At 43.7% G+C, this 18,080-nt stretch overlaps 1 protein-coding gene across 1 annotated transcript in view; it reads left to right on the top strand.

Annotated features, from left to right (window-relative positions):
* The window catches only part of ARID3B (AT-rich interaction domain 3B), a 348,945-nt gene that overhangs the window by 73,505 nt on the left and 257,360 nt on the right, over window positions 1-18,080 (top strand). Inside the window, exon 4 of the mRNA XM_044076308.1 lies at window positions 3,683-3,943. Coding sequence (XP_043932243.1) covers window positions 3,683-3,943 — 261 coding nt within the window. The remainder of the gene's footprint in view (window positions 1-3,682; window positions 3,944-18,080) is intronic.

Here is an 18,080-nt window from a genome sequence, read left to right as displayed (position 1 = left end):
TTCACCTTATTCTGCATTAGTTTCCGCCTTCTGTTGTAGAGTTTGTTTATGGCAGGGGACCACCAGATTGGCTTCCTTTTTTTGGGTATGACGAGATCCATGCATTTGTGTACGTATTCATACAGTGCATTGCTGTATGATTCTGCAGTCATTCAACTATTCTCCATTTGCATGGGTGCCGTGAAGTTAGCCAGCTCTGTTTTTAGGGGACCAAAGTTAGCTCTGGAGAAGTTTTTCATGGTGGTTACCTTTGCGGGGAGGGAGGGATGTGGATTTCCAAGGTGATTAGTTTGTGGTTGGATCTAACTAGGGAGGAGTTGACTGTTGGTGTAGAGCAGCGGTCGCCCATGTTAGTAATAACCAGGCAAGGATGTTGCTACCTATCTCTTGTGGGGGTAAGAACGAGCTGGTCCCAGGGCATTGGAATTAATGAATTCCAGGAAATGTTGGGCAAGTGTATTGGTACATAAGTAGTTTTCCCAGTTATTGGAGGGGTAGTTGAAGTCGCCCAGTATGAGAGCATTAGGTTGCACCCTAATATTCTCTAGGGTTCTTAGGAATGTGGAGTGTGAGTCATGGGACATGGTTGGGGACCTATAGCAGGCTAGAACATGAATCGCTGTCTTACCCAATGTTAGCTGCACCTGAAGTATCTGTGGTGCATTATCTTGACTTACCAGTCTGGAGGTGTGCGCATCCTTTATGAACATGGAAAGACTACCACCTTTGGAGCTTTGGTCCAAGTTGTGGAGCCGAAAGGTGTGGAATGAGTTATAGCCTGGTAGTGCAGGGTTACTTTCTGCTGCTTTAAACCAGGTCTCTGTTACAGCAGAAATGTCGATGTTCTCCATTTTGAGGAGTGCTTCTAGCGAGCGCATTTTGAGATTTAGACTTCTAGCATTGAGCAGGATGACCCTCAGATTGCATTTGTTTGTAGCTGTTATGATAGTATTTTAGTCTTTGGAACACCACCTAAAAAGGCACTATAGGGGTGGCAAGAACCTTGGCCAGTATCGGGAAGCCCAGGGGAGACAGATTCAGGCCATCTCTGGCAAAGTATCGAGGTCTGTCAGTCATGTCATCCCAGGTAGACAGATACTGGATCCCCTTAGAATGATGCCAGAAACTTAGCCAATTGTTGAAATCAGTAATTTTCTGCTTGTACTGTGGTATCATTCTGGGTGATGGTAGGATGCTGTTCAGGGCTAGGGTCATACCCACCTGGGCTACATAATCCGAGATCTCCTCCATGTCTCTTTTCATTTAGTCCAGGGAGGTACATCTCAGGTCATTCACACCACATGTACAATGACAGAGTCATATTTGTACCTGTTGTTGAGGGACCTTAGTGCATGTGTTATGTGGTGGATTCTGGCACCTGACCGGCAGCTGACTTACTTTCTCCTTATTCAGCCTAGTGAGTGGGACACCAGTGTGCCTCACTATTGAGTCACCTATGACTGGTGTGTTGCACATGCTGTTTTGCCTTAGGGGCTTTGGTTGAGTGGCACACTGTTTAGGAGAGTTATGTGTCGCATGATTAGTGTTGTGTTGTGGTGGTAGAGTGCATTTCTGCTTTGGAGGTCTCTGCTGTTTGGATAGATTTTTATTGAAAGCCTCCGCAAAGGTGGGTGTGTGGTTTGTGTTTTTATGTGAAGGCAGTGCTGGTGTGTGTTCTGGAGGGCTGTGTGTTCCATGTGGCATGGTGCAAGTAGTGCTGACCTTCTCCTCTTGACCAGCTATTCCGGTCTTGGCTGAAGAGTACGTGGCTTTCAATTTGGATATATGTGCATCTCTCGCAAGTCTGAGTGTTGGGAGGTAAGAGGAGAGGGTTGTCAGTGTACATGAGGTAGTTGCTACATTGTCTCAGGATGCCGAAGTTCACTGTTAATAGGAGAAAACACAGGGAACTGACCTTTAAACATGCCTGGAGGGGTGGGCATTAATAGCAAGTACTGGAGCTGTTTTCCTTGTAGAACGTTTAGTGCTGGTAGAACTTTGTGTGCTACAATAATTGCTACAAGAAGTCTGATAAAGTGCTGGACTAATAAGCTAGTAAAAGTGCAGGAGAGGAGAGAACTAGTAGAACTAAGGGAAAAAATTGAAGAACGAACTTTGGCACCGCTCAGAAGCTTACAAACAGTCCTGGATACAGCAAATCTTTATCTGGACTAGAGTAGTTACAGGAAAGGCGGGAAACAAGTGCAAATGTGGGCTTTTAATCCAGAAAGTGGAAAGAGATGGAAAAAACTGCCCAAACGGCCAGTAAACTACAATTTCTGAGCCAGAAACCACTTCTCTTGTGGTAGGTAGGCTGCCTAGTGCTTACCACTCCCACTGATAAGCTAGAAGGCTTCCCTCCAACACACAAAGGCTTGGGGGACTCAGAAGCTTACAGACAGTCCTGGATACAGCAAATCTGTATCTGGAGTAGACTAGTTACAGGAAAGGCAGGAAACAAGCTTAGAATTTTTTTTTTTTTTTACAGAAAAGCAGCTAAAACAGCCCTAAAAACAATTCAAGTTCAGTGCAAGCTAACACACTTGCAATTTATTCAAACTGTATTCTGTTGTTTTATTCAACTCTGAACAGTTAAAAAGTGCCAAAAATATACTTATCAGCTGAGAAGCACACTTAGCCAGAACACAAGGAGATTCTAGCAAAGTTTTTTTTTTTTTTTGCCTTTAGACACACATTGGAAAGTGAACTGATTCAAAGTTTTCGGTCATGACCCAGGCCAAGGGGCAGTAACAACTTTTCAAAATAACATTTGCAAACAGATTAACAGTTGTGGAAGGAGTTTGTTAAGGGCCTGTTGCTTGAGTAATCTGCTGAACTCAAGATGGGAAAAAAGAGGCAAGAAGAGTGTGGAGTGGCAAGTAATACCGCAAGATCTTCCCCCACCTTTGCTAAGGTGCCCCGGGTTCAAGACCTTCAATTCTAGACAAGTACCCCATTTGGGTTAAAAAGAAGTTTTGGAGTTGGGTTTTTGCATTTGGGAGTTAAAACTAAAAAAATGTTATACATGTAATCTGGTTGTTGTTGTTGTTGTTTATCTTTTCTGCTTTTCCCTGTTAGGGTTCGCCACAGCGGAACTCCGGTCCGCTAATGATTGGCAGTAGATTTTTATGGTGCCGAGTTGCCAGCCCGACGACCTTTAGCGAAGGCATGCCCATTCACACATGTCTTTCGGAGGCCACTCGACTGCGGGGAGGACATGCAAACTCCACACAGAAGGCACTCCAGTCGAGAATCGAACAAGAAAACCTCTTGCTGTGAGGCAACAACGCTTCCGCTGTAGTCTGGTATAACTGCAATTAAGCATTTTGTCAAAATTTTCTTTTAAAATTAAGTAACTTTGGTGCACACATTTTATTGTAATGATTTGTGGGAATGCATCAGTACAGAATGAAAGAAAGTGGTGAAAGAGAACAAAGGATACAAGCAGTCTTTGCATCACCGGAATTATAATAGGTCATAGGCACATTATGGTAAATTAACAGTTGTAAATTAGAACCTTAGTGGTCTTTTTTTGTCATGGTATCCTGCTAATTGGAAGACAGATTGTTTTTGCTGGACTGGCCTTTTTGAATGCTATCTATAATTTTCTTGTTTACATTGCTTTCTCTGCCTAAAAGTTTTTCTTTTTTCTATTTAAACTTTCATGTCCTCAATTTCCTAGAAGATGGAAGCACAGTGCCTCTTCACCTGTCGAACCGCATTCATATTCCTGCCAGTTTAGCAAATCAGAACACGGCGGCAGCACTTGCAAGGGCAGCAACACTAGAACATTTAAGGGAGAAGCTTGAAACGGGTGAGCCACCTGAGAAGAAGATGGCACGGATCGCTGAGGAGCAGCAACGTTTTGTACAGCAGGCATTTCAACAGAACTTATTTGCCATGGCAACTCAAATTCCTATGAATATCAAAATTAATGGCAGAGGTGAGCAGGTTGGCAAGTGTGATTGCTGCTATCATTTACATTGTAAACGTGCCTTTACTTCCTATAAATTACTGCAGTTTATATTCTGCCTCTTTTTTGCTGTATTCAGCAGCAAAGCTAGAAACACAGAAGGGAATTAGTTGTGTCTAGGCTATATCCTGTGGAAATTTTGTCATTAGTGTGGAACTGCATATGGTTCCTTTATTTTTGCCATTGTTGTATTATTTCTCCTGTCTTCCTTTGCACTCACTTGTGTAACTTGACTCATCATTTCTTTAATTTTACCCATAAATGGAGGACAGGAAAGTGGCTACTTGTACTGCACATGTAGAGTTCACCATGACTGTATTATAAGCAGTCATATAATTTTTAGGCTGACGTCCCTTCCTCTATCTCTTTTTACAACCAGTTTAAATCTTATGATGTTATGTTGTCCCATCTTGCCTTTATTCTTGCTGGTTGGGTTTGGAACCAAGCATCAGTTCTGACTCGGCCTATTACTAAGGCTCAAGAGTTTCCACTGGCTCGAGGCTATACCCTATCCCATCAGGCTTAGGGAAGAATATCCAGATCTCATTTGCCGCTAAACTAGATCAGACACTTCTCACTAGGATCAGGCCAAGTGAAAATAATTTTTCATTATTATTCTGTTTTTGGTAATACTGTTTGGATAAATATTGTTCTTGTAGTTAGTTATAGTGTTTTAGGTATCACCTTGTGGTGAATTACTAGTTTTTTCGCTTGTTGCCTTTGTTTGTGGCTGGCCGTTGCTTTCTTTAGGCCTACAGCTTCTCCTCTATCCGGTTTCACTAAAAGCTTTCTATTATCTTTGAGAAACCCGTTTAAGTTAGAGGGTTTGTCTTTTCTTTCCTTGCCCATTTAAATTAGAGGGCTACCCTACTGCTTACTTCCCCTTCCTAAAGAGGTTTCATCATTTAAGTTAGAGACACGTCCTCTAGAACCTTTTTTTCTCTTCATGTGTGAATTTTCAAAAAAAAAAAAAAAAGTGAATTAGAAGATATATATATTTACTCTTTACTGGTGTACTGGGTTAAATAGTTTTGATAGTTTTTTCATAGTTAATCTTGTTATTCTTATTAATCTAGTTTCCTGGACAGTGTTTGTTGTTATTGTTACTTACCTACTTACCATTATGTCCAAGGACGGAAAAGAAGTGATGCAGTCAGGCTTCTTAAATTGTGATTCCTATTCACAAAAAATGTCTTTAACTGACAGGCACACTAGTTGTGTCTACTGTTTGGGTGCAATACACCTTCAAGACTCTTGCTCCATTTGTCACAGGTTTAGTTCCAGGGTCCTGCAGGAACGCAAAAACAAGCTTAATCTCAGGGGATTGCTTAAAGTTCCTTTTTCTGATGCACTGGAAGGGAACCAGACCTCCTCCAAATCTTCTCAACCACCAAAACGGATAAGTCAATCAAAAGAGCGTCTTCTTTGGCTCCTACTTCTGAGCCGGTAAAGAAGCTAGCGAAAGACACGACTTCGGACCTGAAATCTTTCGGGCCTGAAAAGACAACTCCTTCAGTTCCAGCAGTTTCTTTGGAACTGAATAGGAGCCATAGACGGAGCTGGTTCCCAATCTTGGAGCTGGTCTCTTCAATTCCACAGTCACCTATTTTGCAGTTGGTGGCTGGAAACGTCAAATCTTTTACCTCGTCCTCTCGATCCTCCAGGAGTCTGTCAGATGATGACGTGTGAAGCAGGTGGTCAGGAGGTTGCTTCGGACTCTGGCTCTGGCCAAGATCCTTTTGAGTCCAGGCCAGAAGGAATTGGAACCGACAACTGCCTTTGCCCTTCTTCTGTTCCTCCTCCGACTCGAGTGATTTCGCAGCCAGAGTGCTTTGATGTGTTTGTGGTGGAACCGTCGTGTCCGAGACCTACCCCAGGTTTTTTGGTCCTGACTTCTGCTCCGACCTCTTCAATGCCATCTGCTGTCTAAGGGTCTGGGAGCCGACGCTTCCTCGTCGGGTCTGGGGAGGAAAGTCGGATCGGACCTTTGTTGGATCTGAATCTGCCTCAAGAGGCATCAGCACAGGTGAGCTTGGTGCCTACATTGGCCTCGGAACCCATCTGCTTGATATGTGGGGAGTCTTCTGGCTTTTTAGAGCCAGAAGCTCCCTCGGGCCCGGGTTGTGGTGCCTTCGAGATGATGAGGAGTGTGCTGTCACCCCTGATGGCTCCACTGTCAGATCCAAGCACTCTTCCCACAAAAGTGCCTGTGTCTGTCTCTCTACCATCCCTCCACTCTAGGCGTAGAGAACCGATGCCCCAGGATGCCCCATTGGGTGAGTCACTCTCTTCTGAAACCTCCCCAGAGGTCCCTTCTGGAGAGGTTTCTCAGAACGGAACATTTAAGAGGAAGCATCTAGACTCCCCTGAGGAGTCTGTCACTTCAGATATGGACTTAGATGATTCAGACGGGTCCCCACGGTCACTCTGTAAAGATGTCTCCTTCTCAGACTTCCTAGAGATCCTGAAGCAGAGAGGTGGCTGGAAGACCCTTACCCCTTCTGAGGATGAGTCTGTATACCTGGAGGCATTTCGTTCTTGACCCTCCACCTCTTGAGTGTCTCTGCCCTTCGACCAGCTCCTCAATGTTGTTAGTTGAAAGGCATGGGGCTCGCTAGAATCTGTGGAACCTGTTCTGAGGAGCCCCAACAAAATCATAATTACATCGTCGGACAAAGATTTCTTAACCAAAGGTGTCCCAGTAGATGCTATGGTGGTGGCGACAGCCACCAAAAAGGAGTTAGCTGAGACTTCTTCATCTGTCCATCCACTGAATAAGGAATCTCGAACGTTGGACAGGTATGGGAAGCATACATTCTCATCAGTGGCTTTTGACCCATTTTACCAGACTTCAGAGGGATCTCCTAACGGACCTAGGTGATACCCTCCAAGGTTCCACAGCCGGAGGGGTTCCAGATAAGGTGACTGCCCAGCTTGCTACCTTAAATTCAGTAGTGAACTCCTCAATGCGGCTCATTTCTTATGCAGCTGATGGTGCAAGTAGGGCAGCTAGTACATGAATCGCTCTGAGGAGGCTTTCCTGGATGCGCCTTTGCAAGTTTGCTGAGCCCTTCAAGTCTTCCTTCACTAATGCCCCTTTTGACAGCTCGTCCTTGTTCAGGCCAAAAGTTAAAGTGACTCTGACCTGGTGCGAACAAGAAGGCAAAACTCTGTCTGCCATGGGAGTACATTTTTCCCTCCCTACCAAGCCTTATCCCAAAGGCCAGAAGGGAGGGAAAATGTGGTTGCATAAATCCCAAAGAGCTTCGCCAGATGCACGTAGTGAATCTTCCCCCAGGGGCAGAGGGGGAAATAACAATGGAAGACGCTGACCTCGCTGCATAGGGGGTTTGCAAAGTCAGGGCAACAGAGATACGTTCTCTGGCAAACCCTTCCAGCGCTCCTGAAAGGGGGCCCACCTATCCACCTCCGGAGGCAGTCGGGGGCAGACTATCACTGCACCCAAAAGCCCAGCTAAACATCACTCAAGACAAATGGGTACAGTCAATAATATCCAGGGGACACAACATATCCTTCTCTACCCCACCCCCACAAACAAGATCAGTCCCAGACATTCCACCCTGTCAAAGGGATCAAGCAACCCTAGAGATACAAAGCTTACTAAGAAAAAGAGTCATCCAAGACGTCCTCACAGACCAAATCAGATCCGGAACTTACTCAAAGTTCTTTTTAGTTCCAAAGAAAACAGGGGACTGGAGACCCATCTTGGATCTCAGCAGGCTGAACAAGTCCATAAGAAAAATCAAAGTTCCAGATGGTGACACTGCAATCAAATACTCCCTTTTCTGGGACAAGACAGTTGGATGTGCTCAGTCGATCTTCAGGATGCGTACTACCATATAAAAATGGACAGGCGATCCAGGAGACATCTACGCTTCCAGCTGGGAGACAGTTATTACCAATTCTGAGCTCTGCCCTTTGGTCTTACTATAGCCCCCAGAGTGTTTACCAAATGCATGGCAGTAGTCACAGCTCACCTGAGGCGTCTAGGATTCCGGGTGTATCCATACTTAGATGACTGGCTCCTGACCACCACCACCGAGCATCTACTAACCAAAGCAAGATACACCACCATTCATCTATGCTCGGAACTGGGCATTACCATAAATTTTGAAAAATCTGCCTTGTTGCCATCATAGCATATTGCATTCATAGGAGCAAATTTAAACACAGAAGACATGGTAACAAAACTGCCTCACGACAGGGTACAGACACTGCGCCATCGTGTCCATCTTGCTCTTGAGAAAGAAAGTACAGGCAAAGTTTGGACTAAAGGTCTTAGGCACCATGGCAGCTGTGATAACATTAGTACCTCTGGCCTGTCTACATATGAGAGTCCTACAGTGGCTACTGTTCACTCAGTGGTCTATGCAGGAGCTACCCATGTCCCACAAGATCTTTATTACAGACTCCTACAAGAAAGACCTATGCTGGTGGTTCAATCCACACAGGTAACTCTAGGCAGGCCGTTCACTCTCCCTCAGCCAGTAGCAACAGTGACCACGGATGCTTCCCAGATGGGGTGGGGGTGGGGGGGCATTATATGGGAAAGATCATCAAGGAACGTGGCAGGAACACAAGTACCACTTGCACATCAATGTCCTAGAGATAAGAGTGGTGCTTCCAGCATTGCAGGCATTCCAGAGCTCTCTTCCACCAGGTACGATTGCAATACAGACAGACAATATGTCGGTAGTGTGGTATATCAATAAACAAGGTGGAACCATATCCTACCCCCTCTGTCAAGATGCTCAAAGAGTATGGGAATGGGCAGTCTCTTCCCAACATTTTCTTATTGCAGCGCATATTCCTGGGAACTCCAACACGATAGAGAACAAATTGAGCAGAGCAATTCTAATGCCTCATGAGTGGTCCCTAAAACAGGAAATTGCGAACCAGATTTTTTGCAAGTGGGTCCACCCTTGCTGCGACCTTTTTGCCACGTCCATGAACACCAAATGCAGCAGCTACCTTGCCCTAATCCCCCCTCCGGGGGAGTCACCAAGGGATGCAGTCATTCACGATTGTCCTCTGGGACTCCTTTATGCCTTTCCCCCATTTCCACTAATCCCCAAAGTTCTACAGAAAGCCAGATCATTGAGTTGCAGGTTAATACTCATCACTCCATACTGGACTCATCAGATCTGGTTTCCTTTCCTATGGCCTTATCTCTTAGAAGAGCAGTGGATTCTGGACCCAGTACCAGATCTTCTGACTCATCAGTCAGGAATGCTCCAGCCCTCTATCCAAACCCTCAAACTGACAGCTTGGCTGTTCCACTTCCAATCTTAGCCAGGCTTCCAGACATATGACTCTGCAGTGAGACCCATTCTAGTTTCATCTCATAAGACAACAACTAGAAAGCTTTATGCTAGCAAATGGAAAAGGTTTTCTTGTTGGGCTTCCAAGAGTCACATAGACCCCTTCACAGCCCCCATAAGTGCAATTTTAGAGTTCGTAGCAGAAATTTTTAATGAAGGTGCAGCAGCAACTACCATACGAGTACAATTAGCCACCATATCTAACTACCACATAGGAGACATTGGATAAAAAATATTGTCTCACAGATTGTGCAAAGCTTTCCTGAGAGGTCCATTTTTACTAAGGCCTCCAATAAGGGAACCACCACCTCCTTGGGACCTCAATTTGGTACTGACTACTCTGATTCTCCCACCATACAAACCAGCTTCCTCTTGCCAACTAAAATTTCTAACCTGGAAAACAGCCTTTTTGGTAGCCATTACTTTAGCTAGGCGGGTTTCAGAACTTCAGGCTCTGTCCATATGCCCTCCCTATTTAGTTTTTCACAAAGACAGAGTCTCTTTTAGAACAAATCCTTCATTCCTTCCCAAAGCATGTTCTGAGACCAACTTAAATCAGTCCATTGACCTGCCTGTTTTCTTTCCAAACTATGGCAACAAGGCAGAATATAAGCTACACCAGTTGGATGTCCACAGGCAGTTACACTTCTACTTGCATAGAATAAAGGAATTTAGAAAATCTGACCAGTTATTCATCTCCTTCTCAGATAACAGGAAAGGTGCACCAATATCAAAAATTACCTTGTCAAAATGACTTACTGACACTATTGCCTAAGCATATAATTCTCACCATAAACAACTGCTAGGAAAGATTAGAGGCCACTCAACAAGAGCTATTTCAACTTTGGCCGCCTTTCAGGTCAGATTACCTATGGACTCAATTTGTGCTGCAGCCACATGGGTCAAACCTCATACCTTTATCACTCATTACACAGTAGACGTGGCCTCCCGGAACAGGGCTTCCTTTGGTTCCACTGTTCTAAAGAGTTTATTCCCTTGAGCCACCCAAGAAAGAAGATGCCAGGGACACTGTCCCAATCAGCAAGATTGAAGGCGAGATGGGACAGCATAACATTAAGAAGTTATGTACTCAACATAACGTTCCATGTTTGTTGTCCATAATGTCGCCTTCATTCTTTCGTCCCACCCTCCTTCCCCCAACCTTCACTGCTGGAGGATCGAGAGGAATTTTTATTGGTTGTGAATTGTGTTTTCTGCTTCCCTTCTTGCCTCATGAGACATAGGCTAATAACTATTACCATTGAGATTTTGTATATGAATTAAAATGTATTAGTATTTTGCAAACAAGATCTGGGTAATCTTCCCTAAGCATGATGGAATAGGGTATAGCCTTGATCCAGTGGAAGCTCTCGAGATTTAGTAATAGGGCGAGTTGGAACCGATGCTCGGTTCCAGACCCAACCAGCAAGAATGAAGGTGAGATTATGGGCAACAAACATGGAACGTTATGGTGAGTACATAACCTCTTATTTTGTGTTGCTCTTTGTAGTGGATTAAATTTTTTAAATGTATTTAATAATTTGCCTTTGACAAGTGTCATTCATTGCTGAAATGAATGTTTAAGAGGGTGGGAGCATGGCAAATTTTACACTTTGGCTGTGCAGGATTTATTTTGTTTTTTTTTTGTGGGTCTTTGTTAAGGACTGTAGATTTAAAAAACTGAAGCTGTTCACATTAACTTTTTATTAAGTTCTTTATAAAACAGCTGCTTTATGTCGATGTGAATTGTGTGTATTCCTAAATATGGTTGTATTTCATTACTGAAATATTGTTCATCAGGTATGCTTCAAAGGGCAGAACTCCCAGCAGATGATTCCTGAAAACTATAGTGTAGAAAGAAGGATCCCTGTCAGATGATCGAAGTTTTGAAAGTTTGAAAATCATATGGTTGGGACGATATGGTCAAATTTTTGGAAATTTGAACATTAAAAAAAAAATAAAAATAAAAACTTTCTATTTTTACATTTTTGCAGGGGGACAAGCCCCTCTACACCCCCGCAAACCCCCTGCAAATTAAACAAACCAACTCCAAGATCACACTACAGTAAGGAAAAGGGTACATTTCCCGATCGGCACTGTACCACAATCTCCATTCAAAACATTCAAAGTTTCAAAACTTCGATCATATGGTCCCGACCATATGAATTTTAACATTTTGCAACTTCAATCGTCTGATAGGATTCCAGAAGGAGCACTGAGTCATGCATATCTAAGTAGGTTTCTCAGTGAATGGAACAACAGGGGGGAAACAGGTCACTATATTTTTATGTTTTAGCAGGTTTGTGAAGGCTTCATAAGGAGTAAACTGAAGAGAAGTGCCCATTTTTTTCCTTTATTATAATAAATGCTGTTTATCTTGTAATGTGCATGTATTTATTTACTTATTTATTCTGTAATGTGTGTGTTTATGCAAGTATGTCTGACAGTGGGCTCAACCATTCTTTTTTTCCTCAGTTTGCAAACTGATAGAAGTAAACTGTGCTCTTGCTGTCTGATGTAGTCCTTCACTGAATCCTGCTGACACTTCAGTCACCATTCTGCCCACTGCTTTCTTTTCCTTATAATGTAAATGTGAGCCTTTCATTGGGAGCTACTTTATATTGGGGGCTGTCCTGTCAGCTCCACAATAAAGATGCCCTTCTTGCCTTTTTTTTAATGCATGCTCCCCTCTGCCTTGCTGACAATTAGGCCTTCCCTAGGAACACAAATGCTGGTTGTAGGAAAATAAACTTTGCTCCACCTTACAAATGGAACTTACTCCCCTTTTTTCTGGTTGACAGCTGTGGGAGCATACAAGAAAATTAAGGTGATTTGTTTAGATACACTTTCTTTGTTTTCCTGCATCTGAAAAAATAGAAGACATTGTCCCCAGGACATTCTGATAAGATGGGTACCAGTGTATTGATATAGGAAGTACTTAAGAATACTTTACATATGCCTCTTTTTCTTGGCAAAAATTACTCAGAATGCTGGGAATTGCTTTTTGCTGAAAGAGTCAAGGCTACAACTGAAGTAAGAACTCCGATTATCCTGTCAGAATATTTGTAGTACTTTGGAGAGCTGTTTTTGACTGCTGAGAAGAATACATCAGGCAGAATGGCTTTTGCAGCAAGGCACTTGATTTGGTAAAGGTCACCACAAACAGTGGCCAGAAGAGTTATGTCTAGGTGGCCTTACTTCTCTAATTTGCTGTTTGCTTAACAGTGAATATTACATATTTGTGTAAGAGGGTAGAAATGAACATTTAATGACTGATTGAGTAGAGGACCTCAAACTTGCAACTTGTGGGAATCTGGGAGGGGTATTAAATTGGTATCCAGTAAGGATTCCTAAAAGTTTAAATCCCTTAGGTTTCTTCTGTAGAGCTGATCCTGCCATCTGTTTGAGAACATATTGCTTTGAAAGCTTCTTGCAAAGCTTGCAAAAGTGCTTCCAAATAGATGGTATTATGGCTGGACCATCCAGGGCAGTGAAACAGAATCCTGGCTACAGTTAGAGTGAGGCAGCATATTTCTTCCTGAACTTGTCATTTCTAACCAGACAAGGATGAAATTCTTATATACTCAGAATGTATTTGTGATCACTGATATTTTTCCAGTAGTTTGGATATCTGCTTCATTGTCTGTCACATCTTCAAAGTATTTGAACAGTTTGACACACACATGTGCACGCATACACACACACACACACACACACACACACACACACACACACACTATTTCTAAATCAGTGCCTGAAGTGTAAAAAGGAAGGAAAGGAAGACCAGGCATCTGCATATGTTGGTATGTCTTTGTCTCTTGTGTGCACATATCTGTACCCTGTTGGGGAAACTTTTTCTTGCTCCAGACTGATGTCAGTAAAAGTTAATAATTGTATTTCTTGTGGGAAGCAAATACCTTATAAGGATTTTCATTCTTACTGTATTCCTTGTCTAGGCCCCGACCACGACGTTGCTAGATAGATTCAACCAACGCACTATTAAGCGTCGGTTCGATTTTGCTTTACATTACTTTGGCCGAAGGTTTAATTATGTAATGCCGTTGGAACAACCAACGACCGGAATTCATAAAAAGCGCAAGGACAAAGAAAAGGACAGGCATCCAAGGTCCAAAACCGACGACGAAGCCTCTTCTAGGCCAGTCGCCGGTTCTCAGTGAGGCGCTTTCGCAGCCCCTGACACACGTTACCTCAGAGCCACAGGCTGCCTCCAACTCCCACGTGGAGACAACTAGGCCTCTGGAAACTCAAGATATTGGGCCTATGGAGACTATTCCTTTAGATGGGTCCGGAGCCGCTGAGCAGGCATCGGCTTCTGAGGGTGTTTTCAGACCTACACAGCTTACTATCAAGACTATTTCAGCAGCCAAGACAAAGTCTAAAACACCTATAAAGACAAAGAAACAAGTACAGCTTTCACCTGGACAGTCATCCATGCCAAAGAAACAGATGCTTAAATGGCCAAGGACCTAATTACTCTGATCAGGGGTTCCCATCCCCCTCCTGATAAAAGGCCTAGGCAAGATACTGAGTATGATTCCTCTGACCAGGTTTCTATTTCCTCTGATTCCTCTTCAGAACAGGGATATTCTCTTCCTCCCTATGAGGATTCTGATGCTGAAGAATCTATCCCTTCAGCCACTCCTCCTGAGGATTACTCTTTTGGGGAAACCCTGCACACCATGAGGGAGCATTTCCATTGGGAAAGCCAGGATTATTCTGAATCCAAGAAAAGGCTCCGAGATTTTCTTTTACTGCCTCAGCACAGGCCCCTTGCTATTCCCCCTGTACTAGATATTGTTGATGATTTTTTTTTCTGAATCCAGTTTGTCTCCTGATTCTTTACCCCCTGCACCATTTAAGCCAGATAGGCACTACAGGGTCCCAGATTCACATAAATTTCTTTATAAAAACCCTGCTGCTGACCCAGAAACAATTTCTCAGGGTCCCAAAGGGGTCAAGGCTTCCACTGCAAAAAATCCTGTTCCCTCTGATAGGGATTCTAAAGCACTGGGCAGATGGGGGGAAAAAGTTTACACCTCTGCTACTTTAGCTGTAAGGGCTTTAAACTGTCATTTTCACATGCTTAAATACCAACAATATCTAATGTCTTTGCTCAAACTGAAAATGCTTACAAGCTCAGAATGTCCTGAAAATAAGGAAATGCAGGATTTATTGCATGCAGCTGAACAAGTGGGAAAGCATACTTTGTAATGTGGTTTTGATTCATTAGAGGCTTCTTGCAGAGCCGCAGTTACAGGTTCTGTCATTCGACGGCATGCTTGGTTAAAGGAACAAAGTTTACCTGATCATGTTAAAGCAAAATTGTTGGATGCTCCATTACAGCATGATACTTTGTTTGGTGTTAAGGCAGAAGAGGTGTTAAGAAAATGGAGGATAAAGCAAAATCAATGCAGACAGTAAAGGATTTCTTACAGGTTCAGCCTCCCAGATTTAGCAGGAACTGGCCTTCAAAAAATTGGTCCTTTCCAGTGTCAGACAGGCCACAAAGAGGCAGATACAGATGCCCAAGAGGCAGATCTCATTCACAAAGCACATACAGACCTAAGCAATGGGGTGCTTCTGCCCCCAAAGGCAGAGAAGACAAATCACAACCCTATAGGAAACAGTCCCAATGACTTCCCTCTACCAATGCCAAGCACTTACCTTTTGGAGGCACCCTTAGGGGGAAAACTTGCACTTTTCTCACAAAATTGGCACAAAATTACCCAAGATATATGGGTACTGAATATTGTTTCACAGGGTTACAGGTTCCACTTTCACACCCTACCAAGGCCAAAAGGTATGCCAGACCTGCCACACAATCAATGGGCAGAGGCACAAAAACAACTTTCTGCCCTCATGGACATGAGGGCTATTCAAAAAGTACCACAGCAAGAGCAGGGACAAGGATTTTACTCAAGACTTTTCTTGGTACCCAGAAAGGACAAAGCTTGGAGACCAATACTGGACTTGTCTACTCTAAATACTTTCCTAGAAGTTCCAAAATTCAAAATGTTGACACTGCAGCAACTTCTACCCATGCTGGGCAAAAAGGCTTGGCTAGTTACTTTGGACCTCAAAGAGGCATACCTGCATGTCTCAATCAGACAGTCTTGCAGAAGATACCTCACATTCGTAGCTGGCTCAATGCATTACCAATTCTCTGCACTGCCCTTTGGCTTATCTACTGCGCCCAGGGGCTTCACAAAGTGCCTGGCACCAGTAATTACATTCTGCAGACAAAAAGGAATTCAAATATATCCTTACTTGGACGACTGCCTTATTCAAGCAGACAGCAAGGACATTCTGCTAAAGCATCTGGCATTTGTAAAAAGATTACTAACTTGCCTAGGGTACACAGTAAACGAAAAGAAATCAAAACTAGTGCCCTCTCAAGAGATAATATTCCTGGGTGCAAGCATAAATACAACTGCCCAGATGGCTTATCTCACGCCAGACAAAAAAGGCAACTGACTCATTACTTTCAAATGATGGCAACAAAGACCCATCTCCTTGCAAGAAAAATTCTGCAGGCTTTGGGCTTCATGGCATCCTGCATCCTGCTAATTCCATGTGCAAGACTGCATATGAGGAAGCTACAATGGTATCTAAAAAGTGTTTGGACTCAACATTGCCACAGCCTGCAAAAAATAATTACTCTCATTCCCTGCCTGCAACAGGAGTTTCGATGGTGGGCACTGGCCTGTCACCACAACAAGGGACAGCCTTTCACTTTACCCACAGCCAGGCAGACACTAACAACAGATGCATCGGATTATGCCTGGGGAGCACACATGGCGGGAAAATGTATACAGGGCACGTGGCCCACAGATCAAATGCATCTTCATATCAATCAAAAAGAGATGCTAGCTGTACAGAATGCCCTGACAGCCTTCAAGGAGCTACTACATCCAGGACAACTATTACTAAAGACGGACAATACTACAGTCATGTGGTACATAAACAAGAAAGGGGGCTCACATTCCTACCCCCTCTGCAGGCAAGCCATGACTTTGTGGAACACAGCACTGGCCTATCAAGTACATCTGCAGGCACAATTCCTGCCAGGAAAGAAAAATACTCTGGCAGACGAACTAAGCAGAAACCTCATGGACCCTCATGAGTGTAAACTAGATCCACAAGTCTTCAGCATGATAACAGAGAAATGGGGATGCCCAGACATAGATCTGTTTGCCTCCCCTTACAACTGCCAACTACAGAAATTCTGCACAAGGACTTATCACTCACAAGCATGGAAGTTGGATGCTCTATCATTCAGCTAGAAAAGCCTAACAGTTTATGCCTATCCACCGCTACCTTTACTCCCCAAGGTACTCCTAAAAGTCAGACAAGAGAAACCAAAAATGATTCTGATTGCCCCAGACTGGCCACGCCAGCACTGGTACCCAATCCTAAAGACCTTGTCTCAAGGGCCAGCCTGGACTTTACTTCAAATTCCTCATCTGCTGACCCAACAAAACAATCAGATCCTGCACAGCCAACTCAGAACCTTAAATCTGGCTGCATGGCGAATAACATAGCCACTCAGAACACATCTCTGTCTAAAGCAGTTATGGATGTCATTTTGGAAGCCAGGAGGCCCAGCACCAGGAAATCTTATGCACAAAAATGGAAGAGATTCTGTGCTTGGAACCAGGCACAAGGACTTGAACCACTTGTTCCTAATATTCCTCAGATTTTGCAATACCTAACTGAGATGCTGGACAAAGGCCTATCCTTCTCATCAATAAAGATCCATGCCTCTGCCATTTCAGCTCATTACAATATGGAACCTCCTATTTTCTTTCATCCACTACTAAGACAGTACCTCAGAGGGGCAAAAAACATAAGACCCCCAAGGAGAGCACCTATACCAACATGGGACCTCAACTTTGTCTTGGAAAAACTCACACTGCCTCCTTTTCAGCCAGCCAACACAGCTGAGCTAAAATTCTTATCATGGAAAACTGCTCTGCTCCTAGCAATAACTTCAGCAAGAAGAGTCTCCGAGTTTCAGGCATTAATGGCAGTGGAACCTTTTATCATTTTTCATCCAGACAGGGTTTCTCTGAGGACAAACCCAACATTTATGCCAAAGGTAGTATCCAGCGTGGCTCTTAACCAAACCATTCATTTGCCAACCTTTTATCCAAATCCCCAGAATAAAGAGGAAAGACTTCTGCACTCTTTGGACATACACAGACAGCTACACTTCTACTTGGACAAAACAAAAGCTTTCAGAAAAACTGAGCAACTTTTTGTGGCATACGCTGCAGGATCACAAGGAAAGGCTATTTCAAAGCAGGCTATTTCAAAATGGATAGGACACTGTATTCGTTTCTGCTATGCACAGCATGGCAAATCAGTGCCTAAGAATATTAGGCCACATTCTACCAGGGCAGCAGCCACATCTGCAGCCTTTCTCAGAGGAGTACCAACCAAGGAAATTTTGGAGGCTGCAACTTGGAGTTCAGTGCACACTTTTACCAAGCACTGTCACTTACCTCTTTACTCTAAATCCAGAACAGGCTTTGCCACTGCAGTTTTGCAGGGCCTCATAGCCACTCCTAATCCTATTTAGACCCAGCCACCCAACCTCAGCTTTGGGATTCAACCCAAGTGTAATGACTGCAACAGTGAAACACGATGAACATAGTACAGTTGTGTACCTACCATAAATGTAAATGTTCGAGTGTATTCATTGTTGCAGTCCAGGTTACCCCCTCCATCCCCTTATCATTGCT

This window comes from Protopterus annectens, chromosome 7.part0 (assembly GCF_019279795.1).
Source record: "Protopterus annectens isolate FY-2018-M chromosome 7.part0, PAN1.0, whole genome shotgun sequence".
Classification (NCBI taxonomy): domain Eukaryota; kingdom Metazoa; phylum Chordata; order Ceratodontiformes; family Protopteridae; genus Protopterus; species Protopterus annectens.
This window is presented reverse-complemented; position numbering and strand designations above follow the sequence as displayed.